This window comes from Aptenodytes forsteri, unplaced genomic scaffold (assembly GCF_000699145.1).
Source record: "Aptenodytes forsteri isolate BGI_AS27 unplaced genomic scaffold, ASM69914v1 Scaffold215, whole genome shotgun sequence".
NCBI lineage: Eukaryota > Metazoa > Chordata > Aves > Sphenisciformes > Spheniscidae > Aptenodytes > Aptenodytes forsteri.
This window is the reverse complement of record NW_008795910.1, coordinates 1171676-1193872: the sequence shown is the minus strand read 5'-3', so window position 1 is coordinate 1193872 and position 22197 is coordinate 1171676. Positions and strand designations below refer to the sequence as shown.

At 42.2% G+C, this 22197-nt stretch overlaps 1 protein-coding gene across 1 annotated transcript in view; it reads right to left on the bottom strand.

The window, feature by feature from the left end:
• Window positions 1-22197, bottom strand: part of PTPRT (protein tyrosine phosphatase, receptor type T) — a 347808-nt gene that overhangs the window by 121238 nt on the left and 204373 nt on the right. Inside the window, exon 9 of the mRNA XM_009284586.1 lies at window positions 2174-2375. Coding sequence (XP_009282861.1) covers window positions 2174-2375 — 202 coding nt within the window. The remainder of the gene's footprint in view (window positions 1-2173; window positions 2376-22197) is intronic.

Genomic DNA, 22197 nt, shown 5'->3' with positions numbered 1-22197 from the left:
AGTCATTTAAAGAAGATGCATGTCAACAGTGCTCTTCTATCTCAGAGATCACCGTAGTTGCTGGAGATGCCACAGCAAGAATTGTTCAGCACCCTCTCTGGCCAGAGGGGATGGTGCTACAGCACCACGCAGTACTAAAAAAGGCTGCAGGGCCAGTTTGGACACCAGAAACAGGCTGGGTTTGGCCTCTGCAGGCTCCACCATCCTGCTTTGAAGTAGCTTCTTCTAGCCTAGCTGCAGGGCTGCACTGGTGGCACTAAGTTGTTTCTGATATGTTAGCTAGCTCGGATGTCTCCTCCTGGCTAAGCATAAGACCCGTTTAGTTATCTTTGTAAACACGGCACCTGCCACAGAGAATTTACAATCTTACTTTCAGACACCATATAGTTAAGAAGTAAATGGAAGAAACATAGGTCTTGGCAAGACTAGCTAATGGTACTGAGTATAATTCAGTGATCAGAGTCTGCATTAGTCACAAGACACTGAAAAAAGACACAGTAGTTTTCTTGTGTACTCAACACGGAACAGTTGTGTACTACCTCAATAAAACTACAGTTGGCAGTGATCTCTCTAAAATAGCAAGCACTGCTCATCAATTTAATGCCTATTTTGCAAGATTCCAGTCCTGCTCAAAGGGAAGTCCTCAGGAATTCTGCCATTTAATTGTGATTAAGACGTAAACAAACATGTCCACCCATATAAACATATACACTCACACATTGCTACAGCATAGATGTCTTTTCATCTTAAAAGATATATAGTCTTACAAGGACATTCCAGTCAATGCAAAAATCCTTCTTCTCCCTTCTAACCTTGGGACTGCTTCTTGGAGCAAGTTTAACAGTAATTTCTGAACTACATGTATAGGACTGACCACGCAATGAGATAATCTGATGTCAGAGACTACTCTAGTGCCTGCACGGAGCCTGTGCTTACCTGTTGTGAACCAGATGTTTGGAAGATGGGAAAAAAAGAGACGATAAACCAAGCTCAGTGTGCGTACAGTTAAGAATCATGCAGGCTTTAACACAATTTGAGCACTCACTGAATAATAAAATGCAAAGAAACTGAATTAGGGGGAATAAGCACTACCATTACTGTGCTATTTTATTTCTCTGGTCACAAGTGAAGAGAGTGCATGCCGTGCCTTCCCTTCACAGCAGGGCTGCACAAACCCTAACAGCCCGTGGAGCTGTTACAACAGTTAATGGCTTTACTTCAAGTGCTTGAGACACAGGCTTTTGCGCTAAATGTTAAGGGTTCAAACCCTGCTGACGGTTAGTGGAGGGAATGGATACATTTCACTTCCTTAAAATTTACACTGTCACTGCTAACAACTTATTTTTATTAACCAATTTTGAAATAGGACAATGGAAAATCTGCACAGTGGTGCACTCTTTTCTGTGGCATCCAGCCATAATTTCAAGGATTACAAGTGTCCTGAACGTCCTAAATGTTTATTTTGGCTTTACTGAAAAAACAGTTAAGGTATTCCAAAAAATGACAGTTTTAAATTGTGTTAGAGAACCTATTCTAGTTCTATCAATTAAACGTTAAAATTAAATGTCTACATATGTCTGCCCAATATCGTCTCTACCATCCCTTTATCCATCTTTTTTTCTGATAGCTAGCTTAAGTTTCCTTTTTCCCTAGAGACACACGCACCTTCTCTTTGCAATGCCTCCTGATTTTAGTGACCTCCATATACTAGTCTGCCTACCTCAAGCCCTCCCTCTGCCCTTACTCAGAAAGAAAACATAAAAACAGCTTTCCTCCTTTATTTTTAGTCTCCTTGCACTATTAATTCAATTACTTCATTACATCCATTTTGGTGCAATCTGAAAATAAAAGCCACATTATTGAAGGAGCTTCCCCAGCCACGCAGATAATACTAACAATTATTACAGGGATAGTTCATTTGTGGAACTAATGAAAGTTCTAATTTAAAATGCTACACAAAGATATTCATGGATATTTAAGATATCCACAAATTAACCACTGCATTTGTAACCTGAACACACACAGATACGGGATTGTGGCCGTTTTAAAAATTTGCCCCAGGAAACTTGCAGAGACACTAAGCTGAATACCTTTTTATTCTTTTATGCATCAGCTGCGGGTCTAAAGAACAAAGCCCTAGAAAGTTCTTTTTTCTTCTTCGCCAAAGCAGTACCTGAAATCTTAGTTGCAATCCGTGTTGTGATGGGTGGCCCAAAGCCCTTGACTGTGCTGGCTTTGATGGTGAATGAATACGTAGTCCCTGGGTATAATCCTACAAAGAGGTGATGTGTTTCATTCCTTAGTTTGAAGACTTTCCCTCTTTGGCTGGACAGGTCAGCACTGGGATCCAGAGACCCAACGGCCTTGTATGTAATCTGCAAATGAAGAAGAAGGAAAGTAAGGTGATAAGGGGCCTTCTGCACCTGGCCTTTCTCTGCTCCCCTATTTTGCCATCTCTTGAGACTAGACATTGAAAATACAAGGACAGATATTATTTCAGTATCTCTAGTGAGCGGTTCTGTATTTGGATGCTGTCAAACAAACATGACAATTTTTCCAAGGCTTTACTTAGGAAAAAAAACTCATTTCTTCTCTCCACTAAAACCTCAGCATGTGCTGATATACAACAAAAGATGGAGAGAATTGCTTTTTGTTCCAAACCTCAGAACTTCTGCAGCCAAACCAGAGCACACAGCACAACCGGCAGAATTTTCATGAGAATTTCCCATACAATTCCGCACAGCATACAAAAACTTTTGGTGCAAACATGGATACGTTTTCCATTGAGTGGGGTTTTTTTCTGGCAAATGGTCTTCTCAAAAGGCCACTGAAAACAATGGGAGCATTTTACTGACAGCAAAGGTTTTGGAAGTCTTTTCCTGTGCTAAAGAGGATATGCAAAAATGAAATGGTATGTTTAAATGAAATAAATATCATCAAGTCTTTAGACAAAAGCCTTTCCATTCTCTGAGCTTGTAAGCCAGCTTCTGATATCATTTCCCTCCCCCTGTTTTTAGCCTCAGTTTGCAGGTTTACATGTGGTACCATGCCTGCTTTTTGCCTGAGAGAATAAGTCAGCAGGGTTACAGACCTGGAGAGCCATTCATGAATACACCCGCTGCTGGTGCCTACACACCTTTAGAGGAATCCAAGCTGAAGGCACACCTTTGAAATTCTGCTCGAGCTCCGTTACACTTACCCATGGCAACCCAATTGATATACAGACACTTACAAGCAAAACTCATGACTTATTTACCAGCCAATTCCTTCCCTGCGTTCCAAATTCAATCCAAAGGCAGCTCAATTTCAACTGAGCTGTCAATATAATATAACGTGCTCCACTGCTCTCCTAACCTTTCCTGATATTATGGGATCTTCGCTTATTTGTAATGAAACACTATGAATAAATCAATGTATGTTAATACACAAAGTCGTCAATTCTTTATGAAGGACTCCACAAGAACCTAATTCCCGGCTTTGCTGAAAGAGCCTTTGAAAATTTTTAAGTCGCTTGCTTTATGACAGGAGGAAAAAGCTGCATTTTGAGGAAAAATAGATGTACAATGTTTAAAAAGGGGGGCTTTAATAATAACAGGATAAATAAGAGACAGAGGCTGATGCTACTGACACCAGATAAGGGTGTGAGTGTGTGAATCCTATTATTTGGACAGAGAAGAACAATTTAGACAGAGCTGACACCCAAGATGAGGCAGTGTAACAGAAAAGGGCCGTGAATTACACCCAGGCTTACAGAGCAGCGAGAAATTACAGAAGCAGAACTCTTAAAGGAATTACAATTGAACAGCTTGCAGGTGATTTCATTGAAAACCTACTAATTTTTCCAGGAATTACAATCTGGTTTTAAATTTTTATTACTTGCCAGAAACCTGAGAAAGAGAGAGATCTTGACACAATGGTCATTAGAACAAACAAATTAAATGCGGGGAGGAGAAATCTTTACACTCGCTCCTTTTCCTTAGGTAAGGTGAGGACCATGCAATGCAGCATGGCACGGGACAGTATTTTGACAGCTCTTATTGCATCAAGGTACTTCAAGGCAAGGGAGTTTAAAAGCACCATCAGACTTAGAGTGAGGATCAAAGACTTAAATTTAAGAGACATGACCCAGTCAATGCCACAGCCAATTCCAGAAAGAAAAATGTATTTATTCTGGTAGGTAGGAATGAACCGATGCAATCTGTATGCTCTATTTGCAAATCAAGTGCTAGAGAAATAGCAATTCTATGAATTTCAAAGGAGAATGAGCAAATTAGGAGTTTGGGAAAAAGAAAGGGAACTTCCTACTGCTGGGCCACTGAAAACCACCTTCACAGGATGCCAGGTAGTAGCCTATGCAAAATCAGTGGTGTTTATTTTCAAGCATGTTATACAGAAGGCTATAAATATAAGTGGAAGATGCACTTGTCCTTGATCTGCATATAAATAAAAGTATTCGGCTACCTTCACCATTTCTAAAATCACTACAAAATGAGTTATTCTTCTTCATTAAAAAAATTATCCCCTTAAGGCAAATAGAGCTAGAAAAGCTTTCAGGAGAGAAAAAAACCCAAGGGAAGTCAAGGATTTAAAAAAGAAAAATAGTCTCTTTCTTTTTCTGTTGACTATACCAGAGAATATGAGTAAAAGGGACCGTAAAAGAACCTGAGTTCAACTCATGAGAAGCAGGGAAGGAGAAAACTATACTTAAGAGAGAGTACGTCCACGATTTGAGATTGAAGTTTGGGTCAATTTTTAGAAAGATTGCTCACTCACATCAGACTTCACTATTTCCCCAATTTCTTTCTGTTGACTATACCAGAATGTGTAAAAGGGACCGTAAAAGAACCTGAGTTCAACTCATGAGAAGCAGGGAAGGAGAAAACTACTTATAAGAGAGAGTACGTCCACGATTTGAGATTGAAGTTTGGGTCAATTTTTAGAAAGATTGCTCACTCACATCAGACTTCACTATTTCCCCAAACTTTTTTTAGGATATATAAACTACAGTAAGGAGAAATTTGTGGCAAAGCCAAGTTGTGAGATTATTGTTTCTGCAGCAGACTCTCTATTCCAACAGATATGAACCCTGTTAAACCAGGTGATGTGCAGACATTCAGAGGAAGCAATCCTCGTCCCCAAAACATAAATATCATTTAACTTTAATACATAAACAGTACATTGATGCAACACAGAGAACAGGAAAGCAATAGTACAAAGTTGTGCATGTGGTCCAGTTTCATTCAGTCCATAAGGTGAAATATTTAAGGGACTGGTAAGCATAACAGCGTCCGTAGATACAGCTAGTTACCAGCTTATTGCTCTCATGAGAGTTAGCCGCAAGCTCTTCTCTGCTTTCCACAAGAGCTCTGAATGACTGAAGTGTGTACAGACACTGCCTGGACAGCCAGACCCTATGGGCTGTGTGCCCACCTCTGCTGCTGACTTCTGTCATCACCATGATAAACTGATGTTCTCCGAGTCTCCATTTTGCCATTTACAAAATGAGGGCTATTACATTCCTCTACACAAACATTTTCATGATTGAGGGATTCTATGGATTTCTGTAATAGCTGCGTGCTCATGGTTAAGCAGCAAAATCACAGGTGAAACACATGAAGTAGCCCCAAAAACAGAGCCCTCCATTTGGAAAAGGAGGCAAATTCTCTTCCAGCTCAGAAAGAAAAGAGTCATTTTCCCTTCCAAGTATCTGCTGTTTCTTAGATATTAGTGCCACCCCAAGTGTGGGTTAACATCTGAGAGCTCTGTCTCAGTCTGTTCCTCTATGGGCCTCCCAGTATAGCTAAAGCAGCTGCAACTTCAGCTACGATTATAGCTGTTCTGCCAGCAGAGTCTCCCGGAGCGCTGGCTGGCTGCTCCCTGCTGACCTGGCACACATCCCTGCTGTTCTACCCATAGGCCCCCCATCCAGCTCGGCAACATTTCTCATAGCCGGGATCACAGAATCATAGAATCATTGAGGTTGGAAAAGACCTCTAAGATCATCGAGTCCAACCGTCGACCCAACACCACCATGCCCACTAAACCATGTCCCTAAGTGCCTCATCTACTCGTCTTTTAAATACTTCCTTTTTTCCATCTTCTCTAGGAGAATGCTGTGGGAGACAGTGTCAAAGGCCTTGCTGAAGTCCAGGTAGACCACATCCACAGCCTTTCCCTCATCCACTAGGTGGGTCACCTGGTCATAGAAGGAGATCAGGTTGGTCAAGCAGGACCTGCCTCTTATGAACCCGTGCTGGCTAGGCCGGATCCCCTGGTTGTCCCGCTCATGCCTTGTGAGCGCCCTCAAGATGAACCGCTCCATAATCTTCCCCGGCACCGAGGTCAGGCTGACAGGCCTGTAGTTCCCCGGATCCTCCTTCCGGCCCTTCTTGTAGATGGGCGTCACATTGGCAAGCCTCCAGTCGTCCGGGACCTCCCCCGTTAACCAGGACTGCTGATAAATGATGGAGAGCGGCTTGGTCACCCCCATGTAGTGAAGTTGTTGGTATTTCCTCACTGGAATATCTGAAAAGTGCTACACCGTATGTGTCTGTGTGTATGCATGTGTCTGTGTCAGGGGATTTCTCCTATAGAAAGAAAAGATGCTGTAATAGATCCCTTATATGTTGGTTTTCATGTAAGACACTAAGAAGTTGCCACTCTTCTCCTTAATTTATTTAAACTTTAATTTCTGAAGCAAGAGAAATTTCAGAGCATCAGACACTGAAAAAGTTTCAAGAAGAAACGATGGGAATTTCCAGCTCTGGAGTAATTTATAAATGCACAGAAATACGGCTGGAGAAGAAATACGGCGCTTTCCTGGAATAAGAAGGATGCTGAAAAAACCACCTGCTCTTCAGTTGGTATGTTGAGGATTTATCTTAATTTCTTGTTCCAAGTGTCAAACCATTTCATTACAAAACAAACAAGAGATTCTAATCTAGAAAATGAGATGACTTAATCACTAGAAAGCAGCTGTTCTAAATTATTTTAAAATAATCTATTTAAAGACAAGCCATATCATATAATACTTCTGTATTCTGTAAAAAAAGAAACAATAATATTAATTTAAATGTTTAAAAATCCAGACAGAAAACAAACAAGAAAATACTCAAAAATATATTTAAGAACTTAACTCTGACTGAAAATATTGAAAATATTTTTTTTTTATTCTGATGCAGAATAAATGCAAATACAAAGATGGGGAAATTTCTCACAAGACTGAGACTCTATGTTTTTTAACCAGCTCCCTGGTTATCTCCCGCACAGCAGGCAGCTGCCACAAGCTGAGAGTTGTCTTTCCTCTGCAAACTGGAATGGCTGTCCTGAGTTTGCATATGTAACGTAGAGTTCACGTATTGGCTCCAGGGCTACTTGCTGGTCCCAAGGAAAAGTTTTAGTGGCCAGCAGTGCTATGGTTCTAATCACAGCACACACCGGTGCAGGCGAAAACACAGCAAAACCAAGAAATACATGCTAATAAATCCTAAATCTTCCTTGGAACCTCCTTCACTGAGTTAATGAAATGGTTCTCAAACTGAAGCAACGACAGCAGTAAATCTGAAGTAATCAGGAAGTCAGATGGCACAGGAACTCAGAAGGGTAAAGAATAGCCACATTCCCACCAGCACAGGAGGGACGAAACACTGAGCCCAGCATCCACCCAGCTGGGCAGGAACGATTTACTCAGGAGGTGCACAGACGACTCAACTCCCTGGTCAACTGTGCAAAATTTGGCTACACGAGTCCAAATTCTTTGTAAAACGTGAAACAGGTCAGCAGTGCAAGTTCAGCTCTACTGGAAACTACCAAAAAGGCTTTATATATTTAATTTCCAAGTGTTCAGTGATATATAATTGCTGTGATAGACTAGGGAGAATAAAATAAGAACAGATCAGTGTAAGAAATGGGACGGTTAGCGAGTTCTCTCCTTGTTGTCATTTAAGCAGACATCCAATCTACGCCAGTGCACTCTCAGTCTCCATTAACCAGAAGCACCCCCTCTTATTCCATCCTCTCCTCTGGTTTTTATCCACTTTAAAAGTTCAGAGTATTAACTCCTTGAAATCACTGAGCAAATACACAACCACAAAGATGAAGATATTATATTGAGAGCATAAGCACAGCTCTTCGCTCCTTCACAGAGCCTAATTTAACACAATTTTATAGGGAAATGTGAACGCTTTGCTACTGTCATCATCTGTGACTGTAAAACTTCTATTACAATATGAGGACTTAGAAAACTTTAAATGTGAAGGGGAAGATCATACAGAGGTATTAACTAAACTAGGAAGCACAAGGCTATTTTCCACTGCAAATCTTTCTTCAGAGAAAAACACGTAATAAAAAATAACACACACCCCCCTTAACCCACTTGGATTTTCCCATACCCCACAGGGGTACAGGCAACTGTGTGGCCACACAAGCAAAAGGAGATTGTGATACTGGAATATATTGTTATACCGCTTCATCAGGCATATCTCGAATATGTCTGTTCAGCCTTAGTATCAGCCACGGACTGGAGCACAAAACTCTGCAAGGACTTTACAATCTGCTCAAGAAGTTGAATTAACGTTCAGCAGTTCATCCTCCGCTTTAGCGGCTGCCCCGCGTCCGGCGCCCAGGTGCTGGCTGAATCTCTACACCGTGCTTAGCAAATGCAGACAGTAACAGGAGTCTGGTGAATTTTACTCCACCTTTGCATGGTGGAGGCAAGGGGGCGCTTTGTCCCGTGCTTTTTTAAGTAAAAATATCAGTAAGTGTAGCTGAAAACTGGAGGTTAAAAAAAAAAAATCCCTGTAGAAAAAAGGGCACATATTGTTAAAAATGTGGTAATTAAACAGTGAAACGGACCGTCAAGCGATGTGATAAATTACCCTTCAAGGTTTAGACATTCCTTTGGAAGAATGTATTACGGCACGATCACGAGGCCCTAAGCTTAATACAAGAACAAATTGTGATAAAGATCCCATCACTTCATTGTAATGGTCCTTCTTGCCCTCCACTTCTAAAGTCCTTTGGGAGCCCTGGATGGCTGTTCAGATTCCCTTTAATCCTCTTAAATAAATAAATTAACAAGACAGAATATTCTGCTCAAATCACGGCTGATGTATCCATTTAGCCTTCCCATACATTTGATACATTCGAGTAAGCTTTCACGCTGATGAATAACTGAGTTGTCAGGATTTCATGTGTTCATAACCTTAAAACTGAGGGCAGCAAACTCTAATGTCTCAGGATTGAGAGCTTGCCAGTCAAGGCAAAAAAATATGCTCATATGTTTCTCTCCCCAGCAATCGATCCCCATATACACACCACTCTATCTTATATCTTTTGTCATATAGAATTAATCAACCATGGCGAGCAGAATTTTGCTCTCTATAACCATATTCACCATCAAACATTAGGACTTTGAGCTTCCCCTCTGATTTTAGCAATTGCAGCCTGTTTGGAAGCAAATGGTAAGTACTGCTGTTAAATCAAACACTTCTTTGTAGATACATTATGCAACCTTATATCTATTTTCCATTTAAGTGTCAGCCTGCATAGCAGTTTGGGGAAGGCATCTGAAATCTATAAATCCATTACATTATCCCCTACGTTCCCACTGACGTTTTATGTCCCTGTCTTTATAAACCAGCCCATTCTGCCTCTCCGTACCCCTCATACAACATACAATCCCTAGCTTCTGGGCATGCTTTGGAGCTGACAGGTAGCCACAGTATATTTTTTGTACCCCTCATACAACATACAATCCCTAGCTTCTGGGCATGCTTTGGAGCTGACAGGTAGCCACAGTATATATATATATATTTTTTTTTTTTTTCTTCCCCCTTTTCAGTTAGTAATGCCCCAAGACTGAAACCATCTCTTGGTTTGGACAAGAGAAGAGCCAGAACTAGGAACATTCCACAGCCACTATATGCCTGACTGTGCCAAGGTCAGAAGCTGGGTCTGCAGGGACACCCTGACTAGTGTCTCTCACTTTGCTGAGCCAGAAGAAAAGGAAGCTTTTCCTGACTTATTGCTGCTTTTTGAACTCACTCCTGTCTTGTGAGGCAAGACCTGGAATCGAGACTTTTTTTCATCCATTGGTTCTTATCATATCATGCTGCATGCAGGGGCACGGGGGGGGTGGGCTGCCTGCAGAAGGGGCACTGGGAATAAGGATCCCCGGCGACTGTCACAGGTGTCAGCTCCTCCGGCGCTGCTCAGCAAGCGGGAGACGAGGAGGGCAGCCTGCCCGTCCGACCAGAACAGCCCGTTAGCCGGAGTCGCACCCCGCGCTAGGGCCGGGCTCACCGCTCCCCTACCCTGTGGGAACTGCATGCTGCCACCGCGTCCCAGCCCGCCCCACCTCCCGCTGGCCTGCTTTAGCTGATAGAAAAGGCTGATATCAAAACCACTGAAATAAGAAAATAAAGCTGAGACCATCTCAGAAAATGAAAACCGCAGATCAGTCACAGCTTTAATTCCTTTCTTTTTTAAAGGGGCCACTCATTTTGAAAACCACTTAACTCGAGGGACGTTGTTACTTCCCAACTACATAATCCACTCTTGAATTAGAATCACTTCTATTTAACCAGAAGACAACCAGGCAGACTCAGTGGTGTACAAGCCTGATTTAGCGGTGTTTAAGTCCTACGTGTAGTGCAGCTTTAGAAAAGCTCAACACTCAGCTGTCTGGAGCCCAGCACCAGTGTGTTCACACTCCACCGCAAAGCAGAACATCTCCTCGACTGCCAGGCTGAGGTCCTGCCTGCCCAGCACCTGCAGGCTACAGAAAACAGTAACTTCCCCCCTGTGCTTTCCTATGCCACTTGCTTCAATTTCGTAACAGGGTCAGCATAAAACTTCACAAATGGATGAGAAAGAAGTTTGTCACTGGCAAAGCGCAGTTTTCTGGGGCTCAAAATCATCATGCAATTCATAGGAGTGCAGAGATAAGGGAGTCAGGTATCAGTGGAGAGCGCTGGATGTGTTTCACAGGCTTCAGCACTGCAGATGGAGGGGAGGGGGAACCAACTGAAAGGCTTCACGATTGAAAATACCTTGGGAAACAATAGGCTATTTAGTTTTTAATCTTGCTTTACATATTCCACTCTGTGCTCTAATAAAGCTTACAAGAAAACTTCATTTTTCCCCCGTTTCCCAAAAAAACCCACAAATAAACTGATGCATTAAAGTCTGACAGAAATATCCCTGAACTCGAAGGTATGCAAACATTTCCTTCATTTCCCGAGTCACTGCCTCAGGGAAGCAGTGTTCCCCCAGCCAGGTGTTAAGAAGCCATGTGCAATGTGAGCTAACCGTGCAAATGACTTTTTATGGTAGAAGAAAACCAGCTCTAGCTCATGGTGTCTCCTGGAAAGGTTTTCTTTGAATTCAGCGTGTCCAGAGGGTGTACAAGGTGAAGGTGTTTTACTGAGCATCTCACTTGCTACCATTTCAGGCACCACGGACCTTCCAGAAATTTTGCAAGGCTTCTCCTCACTTCATACTACATCTGGACTACTCTCACATAGTCAACACTGAGTTTCCGAAACATATATTTTTGAACCTGAGTGTGTATCACTCATGAGATACCTAACATCAAAAGCAGCTTCAGATTTCAATGCAAAGAACAGCAAGGAATAGCCGTTCCCAACCACAGCTTTCGCTTCCTACCTTCTAGCTGGACCTGAAAACAAGAGGATTAGCAAGATGCTCTTAAAATTATATACGTATTCCTTACACAGATCAGCCCAGCATCACCAGTGAGCATGAGCTGGCTTCTCCCTAGTCACTCCACACCAGGCTAAGCGATGAAGATTTAATTGCCCCCTCCTCTTCAGTGACATCTCTTAGGATCAGGGCTTAAGCTGAGTAACAACAATTAGCACTGCCGAATTCAAACCTGACAATCCAACACCTTCTCCCAGCCTGAAATTTACTTAAGAATGAAAATCAGCTCTTTTCTTCCCCACAGCCTCTTGCTCAGGGTCATTCTCAGAACCACACTTCCATGGTAAAACACCACTGCACAGACAACTACCAAAAGTTTTAAGAAGCTGATGCAATACAGGGCATAAATTACAAAGTAGCATCGCTGTCAGCTGAAACCCAAGAGCAAAGAGCAGTTACAGATTCACGAGACAGAGCCCAAACTTTTGTTATGCTGATTTTTCTGCAAAAATCTTTACCTTCTGATATTAATTCTACATTTAATCTTGGCAAAACTGCAGTTTCAGCAGATAATTAAAGATCTTTTCTTTTGCTTACCAAAGGTGAAACGTAATTGTTGCTTTGTATAATTCTAAGTAGCTTATTCCTCCTGCTATAGAGATTCTGCTCCAGGTTCCCAGCCACATGAAAACTGGCACAGTCCCCACTCCTGTTTACAACATCACTGTCCGGTAACACTTGCCACTTACGTTTCCACGGCTGATACCAAGCAGAGCGCAGATCATAAACAACCAGGGCCCTGGATGCGGGCTATACATTTGATTTCAAGTTCAAAACTGAGTATGTCGGAGGTGGAGGACTCAGCTCTGTGTTTTTACATCGAAGCACACAAATATTTTGTCTAGCTCACCTCCACCTTCACATTCCAGCCCAAGTCTTGCTTGGGTGTGAAAGATAAGACATGAAGAACATAAGGAACCCATTCTTTTCCACATATATTATCAGAGCTGCTTGTTTTCTTGAAGGGAACAGGAGAGGGGCACGATTCCTCTTCAACACCCCTCTTGCTGTTGTGTGCTGTGCTTTTTTAAGGAGCGCAATATTACAGACTGTATTCTCCCTGATTGCTTGAGGTGACCTCTGCCAGTATGGTCAAAATCAACCTGATACCTACAGGCAATACAAGAAAATAAATCTTTCTGGAGGAAAGCAGGAGTGCTTCCCAGTGCACGGTTTTCAGCATGCATCCCAACTGCCCTGACTGCAGGCTGCGATGGAAAGGGAGGCCCACGCGCTGGAAGCAACCCCTGTACCATCCAGGGGGGCTGGGGAACACGCTTGCTTCACCGGTTAGAAAAAATAACAAGTGGTAAAAGCCTCGATTCATTTCATAAAACAAACTAAAGCATGCACTTTTTTCATCACCTGACTGAAACAGGTCGTCACATAGGAGGCGGAGGGGGAAAAGGTGTCAGAGCAGCTAATTCAAATAAGGTACGTATTCACAGCTTCCAGAATGATCAACCCTGCAGCAGACAGCGCATGACTAACACAGAAGCAAAAGCAGCACGGACTGGTCAGGTCACAGCTTAAACCCCAAACCAGGCCACGTGAAAAGTCTTACAAAGGTCTTGATATTCATAAGGAACAAAAATCATGAGAAGCCTGGCTACACACCTGAATACACACCAGCAAGGTATTACCGTCAGTAAGAATACTTTACACTATACACCAACCAGAATCACCTAACCACATGTTTTGAGCCCAGCAAACCACTCAAAGACACATTTAGCTTCCTTTACTGCCAAGGGAATTTTAAGTGCATGTCTACATGCTCATCTCAAAAGCAGAGGATAAGTGAATCAAAAAAAGGGAAAAAAAAAAAAAAAAAAAAAGCCCAGAGCTGCATTCTTATCCTAAGATCAACCTGTGAAAACTCTCGCAAAAAATTAAAAATTCATCTTCAGTGAAGGAATTGCAGAGCACTAAGGATCAGAACTCACTTGTAAATCAGTTCTGACACAATCCAGGACTCAAATGTTCGGCCTATCTTTCCTCTTTCACACAAGCATCCCTAAATCAAAATTTATTTTTATTTGTTAATTTTTTGGTACTTCCTTTTTTGCCCGGATCTTTCAATTTTCAGACTTAGAGCAGAACTGAAAACACTGGCAACTCAAACACTAAATACCCATGAATAAAATGTGTAAGAGTTGTCATGCTTTGCTAATCATCAAATAATCTGATTGCCTATTCCTCGCCATGCTCTTCATACACTGTTATTTTCTAAGATGTGTTTGCCATAGCATGCCAGAAAGGCAGAATGCATTACAATGGAAGGTGTGACCATTTTTTGGCATTGTGTGTTAAAACAATTGCTCTGACTGCAGTTTTTACAGCTGTCTCTCAAGTCAAAAAAATACAGGCTGGCCAGTTGCAAAGATTTTGAAAACTGCTCTAAGTCTAATTCAGCCTTAAGAAACAGAAGGGAAGACAACCCAGCTCCCCCACTAACGCACACCTGTCATAAATAGGAGGCAAGAAATTCTTCCTGAAGCCAATGTAAAAATCCTTGTTTTAATGTTCTAAGTAATAGCAAATAAATCCACCGGAACAGCTTCAGCCAGCAAAAAAGCCAAGTTGCTTCTGCAATATTCTAGCAGAAAAACAGTCAGCTTTGCAGCTAGATAACAGAGTGAAGAAAATAAATTTTGATATGCAAAATATTTGCTTGGAATTTAGTGGTTAAGATGTTGTCTTGCATATTAGTATTTATAGCAAGATGGAACATAGTTTCCTGAGTAGCTTTGCAAAGGTAGACAAGGTTGAAGTTCTCATGAATATTACTTAGCTGTTCATGTAGCTGTAATTTGAAGAGTACACCTGCTGGCCTGAACTTGCTGTAACAGTGCCATGAACCGTGAGGACGCAGGCCCATCTCACAGGTGTGCATTTGGGGAAACGGAGGAGGAGAGGACAGGCCCTGGCAGAGTTGGTACCACAGCAGGGTTACACTGGGAATGCACCTCACCCTCTATGCAATATCTTCTCCCCTGAAACGGAGGGAAGGCCCTGAAGAGGGAACACTTGTGAGCCAAGCAGCTCGTGATAGCTGCATTAGGAAGAGCATTAGGAAGCCCTGCAGCTGCATGAACAAAAAGAAATACCACCACGGTTGAGGCATCAACCCTTGCCAGGGTGCGATGCGCCCCCACGTTTGCAAGCACCTTTGCGAGGCGCGGATGCGAGGCACCCACGAGAGCTCCAGCGCGGGTGGGATGACCAGGCTGTGCCATGCCACCGGCTCTGTGGAGGAGACAGGTACACACCACCCCACCGCCATGGCAGCACGAACCCTATTTCAGAGCAGTGCAGAAGCCGAGCCTGCGGGGTAAGCAGCCTACCGCCCCTCAGTCCCATAAACCTTTTCTGACAATCTTTCTACATCTCAACTTTATACGTTTCGTATCATCTAAACCTTAAAGGATTTGTCCTATGTTTTCAGTTGAAAAGGCCATTCAGTTTCCCTAAAACCATAAATTCCTAATCATCGCATAACATCCTCCCTCTTCCCACCCTTGCTGGAAAGTTCCTGCTCCCCTTCTCACCCAGGGGCATATGACTTTACACTGTGATTTTGCTTTCCACCCTAATCAAAATATTTCATCAGAAAGAACAAATCTTGTGCCTGATATATCAGGGCCTTTAAAGAGACTTCACAGTGTTTACACCCAGAGGGCTTTCATTTGTGCACAGACTGTTTACGACTTCTGCTGAATAAAGTCACTGTTGCCGGTTTCCTCTTGAATAAATCCTGGGCCTAATTTTCAAATGTCCTGGGGAGAGTCCAAAGTCAGAAAAGAGCTGGAAATCCTCCATCACCTTGGAAAAACAACATCCCTTGCTCCTCAGGATATAACTGCTTTAGAGCAAATAACTGGGATATAGTTTATGCAAATACTTTAGGTACTCCATGAATAAAATCTTATTACTATTGCAGAAGAGGTCGTCTCCAATCAGGTTTGCTGCAGTAAGTTTTCTGGTTTATCCACCTGAACTATATTTGCACAAAAGCCAGAGACTGTAAAATGCACGGTGTATAAAGCAAGTTAAAAATTCCTACCAAAAAAAGGTTTCAATTTTTTTTAAGTGACTTCCCACACAAAGGTGTCTCTGAGCTATCCACTAGCTGAAAGTGAGATACGTCTCATTGAACAACTAAATACTCTTTGTAGAGGGGAAAAAAAATGCAGTAGCTTAAGTGCAGAAAATGTGTTCAAAAGTCTGAAGCTGAAGCTACATTCCCCCCCAACTCTTCACAGTGCTGCAGTATCAGTGGGGGCATCTCACTCACCCTGTGCCCAGGACGCTGGAAAGAACTGGCCAGACAGGGCTGTTCAGAGGACAGGACATAAAAAGCAAGTGCCCACTAGCCTCTTGCCCACTGAAAAACTGTGAAAATAATGGTACCATGATCCATCTCTCCCTGTGATTTTCTATTTGTAGCTGCTTTCTCTGGGCAGAAATGCTTCTGTTCCCTGTGACTCTCCACTCCCACCAGACAGTCAATAGAAAAACCATCGTATGATGCCCACGTACTTCTCTTTCCCATCACAGATGTCACCCTGGCTCTCCTGAGTGCTGTTCTCTCACTCACCCACTCCGAGTTACTGAACTAGGATCCCGGATTTATTCTGAAGCTTGGTGTAGCCTCTGTTCATTGGTGCACAAGGTGGATGGCTCCGGTGAGAAATTTGAGCAGAGCAAACACAAAAGCAGTTTGTTTTTGAATACTGAAATCCTTCTTTCTTCAGATATAACTGCCTGGTCAAAAGAGAGGGGTACGTGTCCAAACGGGCAAGTCTGAGAACTGCATCAGTGAAGGCCGCACACAGAGCACTCGGAGCAGAGGCCGATTCATTTTGTTCGCACAAGGACAAACTGAAGCCAGCTTTAGACCTTTCTCCTCACGTTACATTGATTTTTGTTTGTTATTCAATTTGAGAAAATACAGGCATTCACTCAAACACTGACTAGCACAGAAATAACTGTATTATGTGCATTATGGTATATTTTACGTTGTAAGGGGTTTTTTTCCAGCTGTATTATTTTGTTTTCTGAACGCAGATTGTGGAGACCACATGAATGAAAAGTGAACTGTTAAGATCTCTAGATACCTCTCAACTCCAATTCTGGCTTTATGGTCCTGTAATCAACTTCCAATCCACATGAAAACACTTCTATTGCACTTTTAAAATGTCTTGCAATACTCTTGGCATAATACACTTGCTGTACTCCATTACGTTTGCCTGCTCTTGAGTTCAAAACAAGCGTGAAAGAAGATACATTTCTGTTCCCTTTTTTAACGGTCTGTTGGATTTTCCTTTTACTTCATCTGTAGGAATATAGTCAACCATAAATTGTGTTCATTGGATAATCCATTAGGTTGGCTCAATCGCCTTTTCTTTGTTCTCCACACTAGCAGTGATATTCCGAGCAGTCTTCACTCCACCCCTCTTTTTTATCACCAAATTCCTTGTGATGCTCTAAAGATTCTTTGGACTGGTTTAGGCTGCATTAAAAGGCATCACAATTAAGAGAGTCTCAAAAGACAAAGTTTAAAATAGTCCAAATTTATTGTTCCAACTTCCCCTTTAGGATAATCTAGCTCTGCTTCTTCTTTCCCTTTCACTAATTAGCTGTAAAATCAAGCACCAAGCTGTCAGATGAGTCTGACTAGCTCCCATCTCTGCTTTGTAAATAAGCAGCAAAATCTCTATAAAACCTGTACCTCAACTCTTTGGTCCCCCCTGCCAGAGCCCTCTACCTTGGCAAGGATCTTTCCTGGCCTCCATGAGCACCAGCGGGAACTTGCACTAGGTCTGTCCTATTTGGTGCAGTTATCTCCCTCCCCTCCCTACCCCCAGCTCCTGAAGCGTTTTGAGGGGGCAGAAGTAGAAGAAAACAGCTTGGCTTCTCATTGACACTGTCCATAGTGCCAAGAAAAGCCATGTTGCCAACACCACCGCTGTGTCAATGTCTGGACACAGAGCTGGAGTAGGTGGCAGAGAGGCAGAGCAGCGGCACCTCGATGAGCAACCAGAGGAAGCCAAGAGTTTTTAACTTCTCATGGTGAGGAAGTGAACAAGGTTAATTGCCGCAGATGTAGACTTAAGCTTTGCATGCTGGGAATCACAGAATAAAACTAAACTTGAACATCTCAGGTGCTTTTCAAAATGTACTTCATTAGGTTTCAATTATAAAGCAAAATTAGAGGACCACAGAACAAGAAACAGTGGATGTTTTCTCTGATGAAGAAGAAAATATTTTCTCCCTCTTTAAGGCATTTCTTTTAGCACTCTCTCCCACACTGTCCCATATTTCCAAAAACTGTAACCCTAAGCCATGCCTCCTACACTGCAAGATGACTTCAACAGGGCAATGGGAGCAAAAGGCAGGAAGAACCCCCTCAGGCTCTGAATCCAGTCTTTTTGCAACCCCAGGCAAGTATGTAAAGGGCACTTAGTCACAGTGATTCATGCAGCAGATCATTCTAACGCCACCCTCTCCTCCACCCATCCGGAGTACGCTTTCCAAAATCCTGACATCAGGTTTTTTTTCCTCTGGATGCTTGACACTCTGCAGGCTATTTTAAAGGTGACTAAGAAAAACAAGCCGGCCAGGACAGTTAAATTTGCTGTGCAGTGGTCTGCACCTGCATAAAAAAAATTCAGGTGAAGGAAGTAGTCCAGGGGCTTCCACAAATCAAAAATGGGTAGAGTATGTACACATTCCTGTAGGACGCACAAAAAAGGCTTCAAAAATCTACATGAGAACATTAGAAAAGGTAGTCTATTCGTGGTCAAGCTTGAGTTGCTGTAACTTCAACACAAAAGCCCTTGATTAGTGCAGGCCTGTATTTTCTGATAGTCTCAAGTGATTCATGGTTTCAACCTCAAAGCCTACAGTAGTTCAGCCCCAAAGAGCACAAAAATAATTGCTTCTTATTGGACATATCAAAGCTGTGAATACAGTATTTTTGTGGCAGGTTCTTCTAGCCCAATTTCAAGATTTTACAGACCCCTTATACGAGTTCTCCAAATCTAGTACGTCAGCTGAAAGATGGCAGTAAGTTTAAAAAGAGGAACATAGAAACATTATGTTTAGCCATACCTAAAAGGTAAATAAAATACCTTTAGGTGGCTGCTGCCTAAACTTACCCCGAAAAAAATACCAGGGCATTTTATAGAAGGAAAAGGATCCTACATGGACATTCTGAGCTTGCTACAAAGTGTAATTTAAATAGACTTACCAGCTGCTCCTGGACTTACTGCAATATTAGTGCCTTTTACCAACAAGCATTCAGACTCTGAATAGTAATAATGAGAATGCAAATTTGAATGTGGCTCAGCTTAGGCTCCTAAGTATAAAACATGAGTAGGGTAGCATCAAAATGTGGCAAATTAGAGTGCAGACACCTGGTCTTGAAAAGTGATGCAGAAAACTTAGTTTATACTGCTTCTCCTTGTTTCTTATTAAAATAATTTGGAGGCTTGAAAGTGAAACAGATTTATGAATTCACTAGGGAGCCGGAGAGAGTCATCACACAGTAATGGAAAGGCAGATTTTTTTATTGATTCAAATTAAGGGTAATTTATTGGAAAAAAGCCATGATTTGCATGAAAGACGTTGCCTAAAGACACAGCAGTCTAAGTGTGTTTTGATATATTTTACGCATACACACACACAGACTGTTCAGTGCAACTCACTTTGCTAGCAGAGGGAATTAGCTAGCAGTACTGCTCTGCAGTCATTTCTTCAGTTTATGATCAACCAGCAAGAAAAAACTAATCGGTCATAAGACTTTGCTCTGAGATAACTCAATCCTTTGGCACTCAAGAGAAGCCTCTCCCCTCTTTTAATCCATCATGAGCAGTCTGGTCATTCTTACCCACTCTGTCCCTCCCAAGCAATGAAACCTAATCTTCCTACGGCTTCAGTGAGTCCCAGGACCCCTCGTCAGCTGTCTTCATCCTTATGGGAAATTTGAGGTGCCTTTGTTGCACAGTTCTTAGCCCTGGGAAACAGAGAGCAAATCTGAACTATTCCCAGGGAGTTCAGGTTACCACAGAGGACATTTGAGTGTAGGTCTCGGTCCCAGAATTATTGGTGTTTTCTGTATCAAAACCATTTACTAAGAGAAGCCTATTGCTTCATGGGGAAGCTCAAGTCTTCCAGGTTTGGTGTTTCTCAAACTTAGATTAGAATCTTCAACAATAACCTAGACAAACTGTGATGCTAGACAGATTACAGCAGGCTTAAAGAATCTCTGGAGCACTCATGTGCCCCTCAACAAATGAACACACCAACATTTCCTAACATTTTCCTAACGTTCCTAGCATTTAGATGCTCTGTCTCCTTTTCAGTGCCAGGTTCCCTACAGCCGGAGTTACACGGATAGTGCCACGGGCTACAAACACCAGGATTCAACTGGAGTGCCAGTAGGACCAGATGGGCATAGCACTGGTGGTCAAGAACAGGATTTCTTTCCTCATCCTCCTCAGCTGTGGCGAGGAGCAAGATTCCTGGGTGCTCTTACCACCATCAACTCCCCTGAGATAGCTACTGGATAGAACACTGGATTCCCTTCCCTGGCTCTTGAGACGACAAGCCCGTTTCTTCTGGAGCTCCTCACTACAAAGTATTCACGTTTATGAGAAAATTTGTTGTGAATAAATGAGTGTAAAACACCAAAAGAAAGGCACATTGCACGTACCTGCCTTCACCACATTACCTTGCTGTCATTACTGCTGTCAGACCACAACCATATTTATCAGAAATTTTGTCTCCGTGAACAGGCTGTTTGTGTAGCATACTGGGCACGCATGCAAGTCATTGATCTCAAGTAAGCTAAATTTTCACAAGGGACTTAAGGCAGTTTCCATTTGTGCGTACATGCTCTGAACGCTCAAGGATTTATTACTCTCCCCGAGCCACAGAGTGCCTCCTTTGAACAGACTCCTGAGTTTGCATTTTACCATTTGCATGCATACAGTTTAATACCAGAGAAGCACGTAAACAGGAATGTTAGCTTTATGAAAACCAGACTTTTGGGTGAACTGCTCTGCAGAAAACAACAGCAAAAGGCAGGATCCGATGTAAATCTTATAGTGAAGGGAAAAACCCCCACTTACTACATGACTAGGAAAATGGCATGAAATGCTGAGAAGCCTCTTACAAAGGCAAATTATCCCACGGCATAGATAGCAAAGGGATCATTTACATTCCCAGTTCGTAAAAAGCAGCGATTAATACAGCTAGAGAAAATGTAAAATTTAATGAGTAACTGGAGTGTTCAAACAAACCGCCGGTTTAATAAAGCTGAATGACAGGGCCAAAGTGTTGGGAATAAAATCCCAAGGTTCTGTTAGCAGAAAGAAAATTCATGGACCGAGTGAGAAGAAGAAAAGGTGATTTAGCATCAAAGGAAATAATTACTCTTCAAATAAATAAGAATTAGAAATTAACATTTATATTGTCTTTTCTTCCCCTCTGAATGTCTCAAAGACTCAAAATTATTTTAGTTTACATACTTAGCTAATTAACGCTCTAAAAATAATATAAATTTTTATGGGCCACTTCTGGAGAAAACTAGCATAACTTAAAACAGACGCAGGCACTTTGATTATTGCATCAAGTTTCTATTAGTTTTCATGGTGTAATAAATTTTTTAAAAATTGCCTCCTGCTGATGTAATCATGATCCTATTTTTAAGCCATTTTTAAAAATTAGAAATGTATTGCAGACTTTCATTCTTAATGGCTTAAATTTAATTAAAATTGCATTGAAGTTGGCAAAGAAAATACTGAACCACATTCTCAGCTGATTTAAAGAGGAAGGCCTTACTGAAGTTGCAGTTAGTGGGGTCGGGCTGTTTGTATGAGCTGGTCATTTTGCAGAAACCCCAACCTCTCCACCTGCCAGCCTTACAAACTCACTTTTCCACTCTAAGTGCCAAGCTGGGTCCAACTCTTCTCATGTCTCACTAATGTTGGCTAAGCAGGCCAAATCTGACCTGTGAGTCTTTTTTCAAACCTTGTTGCTTTTAATTGAGTCACACAAACCCGATGTGACCGGTACATGACGAAGAGCCATGGGGAAGCACAGGACACTGCTGCAGAGCACTGGTTGTGTAAGGCTAACAAGTTTTAACCCCTCACAACTTGAAGCTAAAGTATGCCTGAAGGAGACAGGCCTACTCCCTCCAGAAAGTTTACACAGTCATTTCTCACAATTGCATCTACTTTCCCTGACGATGTCCACCTGCTATGTACGGGCTACATACTGACACTAGTAGATCCATAGAGAGCTACTATTCATAATTTGGATTCTGCAGGTCCAAATACTCAGGTGACTATTAGAATGAGAAGGGTGAGACGGATCTAATCACAGCGTTGTACAAGTCAAGATACAACATGAAAACACATCCACCATGGAATCAGACTGACCCCAAAATGCCGACAATATTAACAG